Genomic DNA, 12,710 nt, shown 5'->3' on the forward strand with positions numbered 1-12,710 from the left:
TGTTTTGTACATGTCATTGAGCATTTAGAAGTCATTTGTGTATAAATGTCTTGCTAAAGCACTCATTGAGTGTGAAAGGAAAAACTACCAACATCCTGTCCTACCAACATGTAACCTATAAATTCATGAAGTTTAATAACATCATTTGGCAGTGACCATTTTACTATTTTCCCTTTATATTTAGCCAAACTAAATGTTTTCTCTAGAATATACTACCACTGAAAAAGTAAAACTACCTTTTATGGCAAGATCTCCAAACATATATAGTCCAGTGCATAATTTTATGAGCCTATAAATGTATTTTGTTTATATATGTAAATTAAATTATACACTTATATTCTGAAATATCCACCACGGTTATTTTTAAAGAACTGTTAGATAAATGAAAATAATTATTGATTAAATTCTATTACAATGACCAAAAATGCTGTACATGAAAATTTACAACAAATAATAATCTAAGAAATATATTTATAGGACCTATATGAGATTGGTCAAAACATGAGTGCAATGAAAATATCTTTAGTTGTCATTCTACTAGTTTGTTATAAAAACTAGTCTTTCTTTTCTCTTTTTTGAACAGTTGTCAATACATTTGTAAAATTTGATGGATCATAAATATATTTACATATTTGAAACACTGATTTTATTTTATTTCTTTATTTTTTTGGTGGTACGTGCCCCTAGCAGGAACTGAACCCGGGACTCTCTGGTCTGCAGGCCGATGCTCAACTGCTGAGCCAAACTGGCCAGAGCTTTTTTAAAATTTAATTTAATTATTTTTTAATTTTTATTTATTTTTTTTAAACACTGATTTTAATACATAATGATAGTACCTGCTTAGTAGAAAGCTCCATTGCTGAAACAGTAGTTGGTTCCTAAAGAAGAAAAAGAAAATGGGAACCTTTGGTCAATTAAAAAGTTATTAATTAATATAGAACACAAACATCAATTTTCAGAGAGAAAACTGCAGGGCCCATAAGAAGCAATATAATTAAGAAATAAGACACATAAAAGAAACTTCAGAGATGTGTTAAATGTGCAGAACAGACATGTAAGAGTGTGTTAATGCCTTCTAGCCAAAGACCATTAGGAACACACCTGTAGTTGATCAAGTTGAGGTTATTGCTCACGGCAATAATGGATGCCAAGGAACTGCTCAGTAAGTGTTGAAAAAGACTTAACATCCTTGGGGCTTGTGTTAGGTGATTTGAACACATGTAGTTAGCATAAATAAATATTGTTCTTTGATAAACTTAGACGAAAAGACTACTCACCTGAACACATTTAGCTTATTCCTTTTAGATTCACTTTTATTGAACTATGCTCCATCACACGTTTCATCAATGACAAACACAGCGCTAAGAAGGTGACTGCCTAGGCATTTCCGAGGAGGCTAACGAGAACGAGGCACAGGTAGGAAGAATAACCTTAAAAGGCCTCACTGTGTAGATGGCTGAAGCTGAGCCCTGAACAGAGTTTAAAGAACTGGACTCTGGAGCCAAACTGTATGGATTCCAAGATTAACTCAAACCTGGCCAGAAGTGTGACATTAGGTGAATTATATAATCTCTTTGTAATCCCGTTTTCTCATTTGAATAATGAGTATGATGGTACCATGGTCATAGGACAGTTGAGAAGATTAATTGAGTTAATAAATGTAAAATGCTTTACAAATGTGCTTCTCTCTCTCTCTCTCTCTCTCTCTCTCTCTCACACACACACACACACACACACACTCCCCCATCCTTTCCTTGTTTTAGTTTTTCTCTTCAATGCATATCACTATGCATATATGAAATTTCTCTTGTGTCTTATGAGTTACCCCCAACGTCTCAAAGCAGAGTCTGAGATAAACTCTTAAGTGCAGGTGAAGAGCAGGAGTGAGGAACTAGGAATTGAGAGGAAGGAGGAAAAGTTAATAAAAGGATGTGTCACTGATGTCACCACTGAGAGAAAACCTGAGAACAATAACTGTCAAAACTGTCCACTGAGGTTTGTACCAGAAAAAATATTTATTTATTGCATGGCTCAGTGGATACCCACAGGGGTGTTAAATCTCCCACAATCCCAGTTGTGACTCTGTTTGCCCTTTTGCTGCTGGCAGAGAAGTCCTGGGGCAGAAAGTGAAAGGTACACAGTGGGAATTAGAGGTACACTGATAGGCTGTGAGGAGGGTCAACAGAAGCATCTCATATGTCTTCTCAATTATTTGTCTCCCCCGCCCCCACACTCCCACACAAATTTCGAACAGAAATTTTTGTTTTATTCACTGCCATATCCCTAGCACCTGGGACTGTTCCTGGTATTTAGAAATTCTCCACAACTATTGGTTGAATGAATGAATCAGTAAATTAATGAATGAATGTTCTACCAATTTCCCCATTCTCTCCTATCTCTTCTAGTTCATCCAGTACAGTCTGTTCCTTCCACTTAATTTGTGTATGAGAAAAAGGCAGCTGTCACTTAAAAACCTCTTAATTCTTGTCCTGGCTGATTTGGCTCAGCTATCAGGGGTGGGGAGCCTTTCTTCTGCCAAGGGCCATTTGGATATTTATGACATAATTTGCAGGCCATACAAAATTATCAACTTAAAAATTAGCCTGATTAGCCAAATTGGTCAGGCTAATTTGGTGAGGCGTGTGATGTTAGCTGGTTTTGAGTTAATGGGCCTAATACAGACTGTGGTCTGGTCATTCTCTATGCCTGGAGAGTCAGCTCTCGGACCCTGTGGACTGAAGGGTCTCGGATTTGATTCCCAGTCAAGGGCATGTAACTGGGTTGCAGGTTCGATTCCTGGCCCCGGTTAGGGTTGTGCGGGAGTCAACAATTGATGTGCTTCTCTCATATTGATCTTTCTCTCTCTCTTTCTCTCTCTCTCTTTCCCTTGCTTCCACTCTATCTAAAAAAGAAAAACAAACAAACAAACAAACAAAAAAACAATGGAAAAATATCCTGGGTGAGGATTAACAAAAAACAAACAAATAAACAAATAAAAATAAAAAGTCCAGCCCATACCTACTTTGGAAGACTTAGTAACTGCCTCTCTGTTCCAGTCTCAGGTCCCATTCCCTTGGCCCCCTTAGATCAGGCAGAGAGACTTCCATGCCCGATATAAGAAGGGGCAACAGCCCTTGTTCGCAGGAAGCAGTTACTGAAGACATATTATCCTCCTTAATTACCCCTAAAATATTTCCCTAAAAGATTTCCGGGATGGAGGTCTCTGAGGTGGGAATGAGGCAGGCTAGTAAACCAGGAGAAGTGGAATAGGGAAACTGAGAAAGACAGTTAAAAGCCAAGCAGTTTACAGCCATCTAGTAAACACAAAATCTTGTCTTCCATAACAAAGGACACCTAAGAATAAATGGCTTACACTTCTCCTTCCCAACCAGAGGGTAAATAGATGACATTACCCTACTTAGAGAGATAAATAGCAGAAATCCAATTAGAACTATTTATGCCTACCACACCCTAGGACAGATGAAGTTAAGGAAATAAATCTCATTTTGGCATATCAATATAAAGCTGATAACTATTTTATTGAGATCTTCTTCTAAGACTTTCCTTAAACCCCCACCCAGCCTTTAATACCCTCAAGACAAAGGACCCTCCAAGGAGCTTGCCCATGCCTTTCCCTTTCCCCTCAGGCATGAATCTCTCAGACTTTAAGGGTCCTCAAGAGAATCTCCCAAACTGTAAAGGTGACCAGGGAGCAATGAGCAATGGCAGCTCGTACTGGCCTAACCCCCTGAACTTGTCCCCAAGGACCTCTTTTCTCTGACTTCCCAGTGAACCAACGCAGCCCTGCCTAGGCGCTCTGTGGCTTCTGTCTTAAGCGCTTCCTTGTTTCACTATATCCAACTTTAATAAATGTGATCTCCAAAAAATAAAATAGTTTAAAATCAATTATATTAAAAATAAATATTTTCTATAGGAATCATAAACCATAAAGACATACAATGAGAGAAATGTCTATCAATTTTCTCTATGCAGAAATATGATCTTTTGAATTTAGTATCATCAAATCACAAAAAATCAAGGGGACAACTCATCACTGATTTTCACCTTAAAAAAGACAAAGCTGACTATTTTATTTAATTTTGTATAATATTGGAATCAATGAATCCAAACAGAGAATTTAAAAGTGGTTAGAAAGAAAATTTTTTATGGCAACTTCTTTCATTCCAATAGTTTTGAATGAGAAATGATATGTGATTATGTAAGCAGCTAACTTCAAGCAGACTTTCATGAAATACATTTTATAGTCAAGGTGCAAGAAAAGTGCTTCTTAGAGAATTTTTAACAGTTTAGTATAAGAAAAGTGAAAGTTAGATATATTTAAGTTGTTTGAAAAACTTAAGTGGAACTCTATAAAAATGAAGCTGATTAATATTCATACATTTCATGTTCCTTGAATTGCATATCCATCAAGTAGATGAAAATAAACTGTTTCATACATAAATTGTAAACCAAAACAAATCCCAATCCACCAAACTCCCATTATGTCACACTGTGATTTCAATATTCTTAAATTAAAATTTTACAATCCCTTAATTAAAAGAACTTTATTTTTTTACACTAGAAAATTAATAACAGTTTGGAATAGGATGTACTATATTCTCTCTGTGGTTAAATTGTAATAGATAGTATATTAAGATGACATCTATTTAAATAAGATACTTTTTTTCCCTCAGAAATAGGTGGTGGTGAATATAATTTCCATTTAAAGCAGATTTAGCTTCATAAGCATTTTTTTCATGCAAACTGGTTCATTTGCAAATTTAATTGGTATTCAAGTAAAAATGAGATAAAAAATTTAGCATCTTTTCAAGATTTTCTATGACTCTGATTTACTATATTTTTATTCCGATATTTTAATCTCATCCTTATGAAACTTTTGGGCTTGCATAGCTTTCAACCTGCTGATCTCAGGAGAATCTGACATAGGTCCCTGGATGCTAAACTAAGCATGTGGGCACTCCTTTAGAATGAGTTAATAGTCTAGGTTTTGGAAAGCATCAATTACGTTTTACATTTGAATGAAAATTAAACACTTTCATTTATTTGCTCAGCTGTTCATGGAATATTGCATAAATTGGGTTTAAAAATGCATGTGCTATTGATGTAACTGCCTTGCAATCCCTTGCAGTCAATAGCACTATAAATAAAACCCATTGTACTAAATGTACTGCAACTTGATGTAATCCTCCAGTGTCTCAAAAGTAAAACCCTCTTTGAACTCGAAAGAAAATCCCACATTGAGTAAATTAAAATTTACATATGTCTGGCTTTCATACCTTTTGAATCTTGTTTAACAAGATATAGATGTGGAATTTTAAAAGAGACTTTATTTGTCTAACTAGTTAACAATAGCTTCTATTTACTAGTAGTAATCTTAATTAAAAAAAAAAAAATTTAAAACATGAAACAAAGAAGTTGAGGATCAACCTACTGTAACCAACATTTTCAGGATCATATAGTAAATATGATTTAAGTACAGATTTATGATTATAATAATATTTGGAATTACGTTTGGCTTAGTATTTTTAATACCATTTTGAATATATAATGACAATCAAAGTCATTTCTAGAGTCCTATAACAATGGCAATTTTATTTCACTTTTTATTACCTATTAGAATTTTACTCTAAAGTGGAAATTTTTATTATGGAGGAATATATTTTTTTTCTATACTCTGATTGGGATTTGATTTCACCCAAATAAAAGTATCTTGGATGTAACTGAAACCACTGGAATGTTCTGTGATTAGCCATGGTGTTTTCCTAATACCAACCTGAACTGATAATGGACATAGTACTGGCGTTAATTCAGGATTTTATATGAGATTTTTTTTTTTTTTTGTATGTGCTGCTAGCAGGAACCGAATCTGGGACTCTCTGGTCCGCAGGCCAACACTCCAACCGCTGAGCCAAACCAGCCAGGGCTATATGCGAATTTTTTATTCAGTCCAGCAAAGACACATAATAAACATGGTCTCCTGGAGATATAATGGCAAAGTTAATTGGGTGGTTGACATTAAATGTCTTTCTTTATAAAATCCAAGAGTATCAGATACTACTATGACCCTAAATTTGTTCCTTGTCAAACTGCCATCATGCTCAGGTTAACCCTTTTACATTTTATTTTATGACAAATAGAATGACTGGCAAGGCTCAAATAGAAATCTAAAGACTATAACATTTCTCTGCTTTTTTCACTGTACATAGCATTTGCTTTAACGTGTTGTTTTTTTTTCTCCCACTGCAAAATTAAACAAAGTTTGACAGTGAAATATTCCAATTGCTAGACCACAATATGTGTATGAACTTTGCCTGATAAAGCAGAATGTTGAAAGTAAATATTTCTCTAAACTCTGCCCAAATATGTTTTGTCTGCTTGAGGACCAAAGAAATAATAATGACAATACATAGCAGAGAATATGGAAGCACACTGGAACATTTACCTATGGAAAGAGATGTGTTCTAAGTTGAAAATAGTCTTTTTAAAAAAACATAAATTGCGCTGGCCAGTTTGGCTCAGCGGTCAGAGCATCAGCCTACGGACCAGAGAATCCTGGGTTTGGTTCCCGCTAGGAGCACATACCAAAAAACATAAATTTATAAACAATTATTTCCATGCCAGAAAATATTACTTATTTATATTTAATTGTTAGAGGCTGATAAAGAAACTTTATTGTGATATCTTAAAAATTACACAAATGTCATTCAATATTTATCATAAGTATAATTCAGTTGTGTATTTCTCTGGAAACTGCAACATGAAAAAAAGATATTAAATACTTGTGCTTGCAACCTCTCAAGATTTTGTTAGAAATCTTTTAAGATGAGCACAAATTAATCCTATTAAACTAAAATTTTATTAAAGTACTAAAAAATGTAGGTAAGATGAAAAATGTAAACTTAAAATTCCAGAAATATGGGGAATTAAAAATTAGCTAGAATACAGTATTACTGCAAAATTATACATGTTCGGATTCATAAAATTACCAAATATAATTAAATCATTAAAAATCTTAATTTTAAAATGGCATGGCATGACTTAATACAATTCTACAAGACAAACTTAATTGTACTAATAGATAATAAATTAAGTCTTTGAAACTATGAAGGAGGACATACAAGAGTCTGTAAGCTGCATAAAATCAGGGACCATGTTTTTTGTGTCCTACTCAGAGCCATCAGAATTTAACATTGTGCCAGAATCATGGTAAATAGAATATATTTGTTTACAGTTAATTAATAAATAAAACTTAAAAAAATAATATATAATGGCTGAATGGAAATATGCAAATGAACCAACCATCTATGAGTAAGAAATTCTTAAGCTGACATAATACTTTAGTGTCTCCTATGACTTCACTTGCAACACTGGTGTCTATATTAATTTTCAACATGTAGAACTGATATTTTTTCTACTAGAGAGTAATATGGGACATCATCTACAGTGTAACTTGTTGCTCTTCCCGTTTATCTTTCTCATACTTTGACATTTCACTTTAACATGGCCTTCCTGAGGAAGACCTAAACGCTTTCTTTCGCATCTTTCATTTTGTCATCAATACCAGGTCCTTCATTTATTTAATAAATGTTGGTGGAAAACATATATTAGGCTCTGGAAGACACAACAATGGATGCAAGACAGCAATTTATTTATCCACCCTTCAGTGCCCATAATTGGTTTGCTAAATCTAAATGGACTTTCCACTGCTAGTGCAGTCCATTAGGGTAATGGTATTTTCGAATACGCAGGTTAAAGTACCAAGGTGTAAGTACTGAAATGGGACCTGGTGAACCATAGGGATTAGTCATCACTCTGTACCAGGTATAAATAAAATAAGGTTTAAGGACCTGATTTTTTAAAAATCATAATATAATTATGACAATTTTATTATTTTGAAGACAAACCAAGAATTAGTAGAAAATGCTATTGGACATGTGGCTTATTTTCAGTGCAGCTAAACAAAAACAATACAATGATACTAACAATAAAAGTTTGAGCACAGTACTTAGCACTGTTCCAGATGATGCTTTACGTATAGTATCTTTAATTCTAGCTTCCTTGTGAAGCAGGCATTATTCTCCCTGTTTTACTGATTAGAAATCTCAGAGGGATCGATTGTATGCGTGCCTAACAGAAGTGCCATGTAGATATAACTGAAGAATCTAAACTCTCCACTAGAACATTAATTAGTTGTCATTATAAGATGTCTATGTCATGATTTACCAGTTACTGTTTCAATGCTAATCATAATTTTAATTGAATGAACGTATATCAGGAGCTTGCCATAATGCAATTCATTCTCTCTTCAAAATAATAATAAATAGTGAGCAAGAGCCTATTTTGGTTAATAAATTGATTTAGAAATATGAGGCTAAGAAAAGTCTTAAGAAGACTTTGCTTGCAAATAAAATAGTTAATCAACTGAAAAATTTAATCCAGAAGCTTTAATTTATAGATAAAGTATCTAAGATACCTGGAGACTGAGACAATTTTGAGTTATAAACTAGATCCAATGTTTTCTCATTCTGTCCACCAAATTCTTTTAATTCCAGCTTATTTTGCAGTTTCATATGATTCTCTACTATTTTATCCCAAAATTGAAATAACTGTTTTTATAGGCATCTACTTCCTTGTCATATCATAAATAATGTCTATCAAGGTGTGCTTCAATTCAAACTCTTCCTGTTAGCTAGCTTTCCATAGGACCAGACGTGGTGTATGTTACGTAACTTCAGTTGACCTCTGTCAAGTCAACCCGTATCCTCCGGCCTCTAACCCCAATCCTAGATAAATTTCCCTTGGCTTTCTGTGATTCAGGACAAAGAGACAAATATCTGTACATTTCTTAAAAGTGTAGACTAGGAATCCATAACAAATTTGCCACCAGTGATATAAAAATCTCAAACCTTTTCCTCTAACAAATAATTTCTTAAGGAAAATATGATAAAACAATTCATGAATAGGTTGCAAAATGGTTGACTGTGTTGATTCCCCTGTCATCCTGAATGTATTTCCCTCAACGCATTCATGGAAGTGACCTGTCATTCCAGCTATACTGCCGAGTGTGAAAGGGAGGAGTTTGGAGGTAGGAGCTCATGAAGTTTGTTCATGGAGGTAACTTATATAAATAATATAAAATGTAAATCATATATATTATCATTGAGAAAACAAAATATGAGCCAAGAATACATTTCTTTACATTTTTAGGTTTAACTAGCATTGACCATTTCAAGGTTTATTTTGACTAGTGTCTGGCTTTCTAATTGACAAGCTAATTAGAAGGGTATGCTGGTCTGCTTGTCCATACCAAGTTTAGTGTGCAGCTGTCCTGGGGGAAAGACACACAAGTGAACTTGTTGACACTTGAAATTAAGCAGCACTCACCCGAAAAACTGTCATTTCTTCCAGCAGCACTTCTTCTAGATCATGCCAAGTCTCTTTAGGAATTGAAACTACTTTAAGAACGGTTCCAACATCTTTGAAAGAAAGGGGAAAAGAAGAGCACAGTTAAAACAGACCTGAACAGAGAACAGTGTTAATGAGTGGAGTCAATATTTGATCAGAAAGAACATTTTGACCTCAGTCTTCCTTTTTTTTGGTTACATTAGTAAAATATATATTCATATTCATTTCATGCAACCAGATAAATTACAAACATAGCATGAAATTAAAAGAACAGAAGTTTTAGAAATATACAAAGCTTTGAAGATGATATCACCTTGAACTTGCATCGTTAAAAAGTATATAATAATCATTAGGTTGGACTAGTATTATTTTTAATTTTACTTGTCAGGTGTCTCCGAAAACAAAACAAAAAACAACTAAAAATAATACCAGCTTTGACATGACAGGTTTTTCTACTTTTGTTACAAAATCAGGGACTATTATGAAGACTTTATGTAGGTGCAAAAAGCCAGGAATGTTGTCAAGCAACAGAAAGACCAGTAGTCAGAGCTTCAGGCCTGGCTGCTCATCTTCTTGTCACCTGAAAACCTTCAGTACTCCCAGGCCCCGAAAGACAGCTCAGTGACAATTAAGTGATGAATGACAACAATTTGATTTCTCAAAATAAATACCTTGTATTACTTATTACAGTGTTCTTTTCAATAATTGGCTAATCAATTTCCATTAACATATTGGTTAACCAACTTTAGAGTACTAAAGAATTTAAAATTCAGAAGTATAAATCATAAAAACTATTACATTGAATATATTTTATATAGATTGCAAGCATTGTTTATTCTAATTTTTAAATTGTTTTAATGAAAAGAGCTGTCACTTTTACTCTAAGTTGGGTTAAGCAGATGCTAATTTTCCATGATTTAAAGGTACATTCCTATTCCTTGATAAAATGAAGAACAGGGCATTATTAAATTAAAAAATTTGACTCTTCAGCATTTCAATTCTAATCAGCTGATCAATTATAGTTAGTTTCAATTGGCTCATTTTAATTAAATTGAACAGACTCATTATATGAGAAGAAAATCTTGGCAGTAAAAAATAAATTACAACAGAAAAATAATTCAATATATTCACATCATTGATATACATTTTCAGGGGATCAGTATTATGTATTATAAGAGATCAAAAAAGGTTGCTAGTGTATCCCTCGTAAAGTTAAAAAAAATTTTTTCCCTTTTTTAAGAGGATCCTTCTATGTTTACAGGACCTTAGACTCATATTTATAACACCAAAGATTAAAGGTAGATTAGGTTAACCTATTTAGTGCCTCTGATCGGTCTCCAGTATCCAAACAACTTTATCTATGTTCCAGATCAAATTTTACTGAGTAGTAAGTATTTCAAACAATTTCACACAAATTAAATCAGATTACTCAACTAGGATCAATACATGATGATGTGCTACTTAGTTAAAAGATAAAATTACTGTAATCAATATACTTTGCTGACAGATGACCCTGGTCTGTGCTGACCGATAGCCATCCACATCGTCAGACGTTCAACATGTTCCTGAACCTGGTTCCTTTAAGGACAGTTTGTGTCCAAGTAGAATTAAAAACTCATGATTGTGTTTCTTTGGTTAAATAGCTGAAAGCAAGCTTTTGTTGCACTGACAATGAATGAGAGACTTCTCATCATATTTAGGCCAGAGGTGAAGAAAAAGGCAAGTGCGACATTAGCAAACAAAATTAATTACCCTCTAGAGAGATCTAATTATAATTTGACATTACATAATGCACTAAAATTTATAGAAAAGAAATCCTATCACCTTATAACTTCTAAACATATTTATAATCAGAAATTGATATTTGCAATTTATTGACTTTTATCAAACACTGAGTCTCATTGGGATTCTTTCATTTGATATAGAAGGTTTCTCACTCATAAAAGTAGACCGTAATGTATTGCTCAGAACCTGACAGTTACACCTGATACTGTTAAGGATTTCACAATTTCATTATAAAATGTTATCTTTAAACCACCTATTGCAAGGTTGCCATTCCTCTGTAGTTAATGCAATTTTTTTTCTCTGTTTCACACCGAGGGAAAATAAATGTTATTATAGAAGGTTTCAGTGGAGTACTCACTGGGTTTCCCATTGATTTATGTCAGTTACCAATGCTAATGGAGACCAGGAATTTATTACCTTGAAACTTGACCCTAAGTAGCAAGTTTCAAATTTGTAACTGGTACATTCAAAGTGATACTATTAAGAGGGTAGGGGAAAAATAAAATAATATGTCAAAACAGTAATGGAATTCCTCCTGAACATATATTTGTATAAGTTTATTTCTAATCATATAATTAGTAAAAATGTGTTGTTAAATTTCTACAGAAATGGATCTAAAATGTATCTGATGACCCCTTAGGTCCATTTTGTTGTTTTTCTGATAAAGTGTTTTTTTGTTTTTTCTCATTGTATGGCAAAAACACAACAAATTTTATTGCCAAAATTTATTTGCTGAAGATTTGTACCCTATGGTATTTTTAAAGTTTATATAAATTTGCATCCGTTCATTTAGAAACCATTATTGAATGTCTTGGCAATTTTAGGTATGGCTTGAGCCACCTCCGTTCTAAATAGCCACTGTCCAGAAAAGAGTTATGATTCAATTATAGACATTTATTGTTCACCTAATCATTAGCTCTACCTGATTATATTTAGCAACTTTTGATTGAAACAAAAATTGAATTTAGTATATGTCAACTTGCTTACAAAGATAACACATTAACAGTATAATGTTCAGGATTTTTAGTTATTTCTTAACTATACCTTGAAAGTGACTATAAAAACTTTTAATTCTCAGGATACTTAATTAGTTCAACTCAATGGTCTTGAAAAAAATTGGAGCTGAAGGTAAACATTTACCTGTTCCAATAAACATGACATCATATTGGCCATCTTCTGCATCCACTCGATCCACTACAATTTGTGTAAACTGATAATTTACATCTGTTTTGATCATTATCGGGCGGTTATTGATAGGAAACACTGGATTGTACATGGCTGGGTGACTTCTTGCAAATGTTATAACATCATCAGGAAGGTCTTTGGTAGAGTCAAATCCACCAAATGTTTTGCTGGGACACTGATAAGATAAAGGGAAGAATACCTTTTGATTAAAATATGATGAAAATAGAATTATAAATTATACAATAATATTTGACTTAAATGGCCTGGGAATCTAAACTTGTAGTTTTTATAAAGTAACCAATCAGCTAAAAATA

The 12,710-nt window shown here is 33.4% G+C and overlaps 1 protein-coding gene across 1 annotated transcript in view; it reads right to left on the reverse strand.

Moving 5' to 3' along the window:
• SEMA3A (semaphorin 3A) overlaps positions 1-12,710 on the reverse strand; it is a 324,915-nt gene that overhangs the window by 21,718 nt on the left and 290,487 nt on the right. Inside the window, exons 12-14 of the mRNA XM_036246639.1 lie at positions 12,352-12,571; positions 9,406-9,497; positions 837-878 (exon numbers count right to left, since the gene is read on the reverse strand). Of these exons, the coding sequence (XP_036102532.1) occupies positions 837-878; positions 9,406-9,497; positions 12,352-12,571 (354 nt within the window). The remainder of the gene's footprint in view (positions 1-836; positions 879-9,405; positions 9,498-12,351; positions 12,572-12,710) is intronic.

This window comes from Molossus molossus, unplaced genomic scaffold, assembly GCF_014108415.1.
Source record: "Molossus molossus isolate mMolMol1 unplaced genomic scaffold, mMolMol1.p scaffold_m16_p_7, whole genome shotgun sequence".
Classification (NCBI taxonomy): Eukaryota; Metazoa; Chordata; class Mammalia; order Chiroptera; family Molossidae; genus Molossus; species Molossus molossus.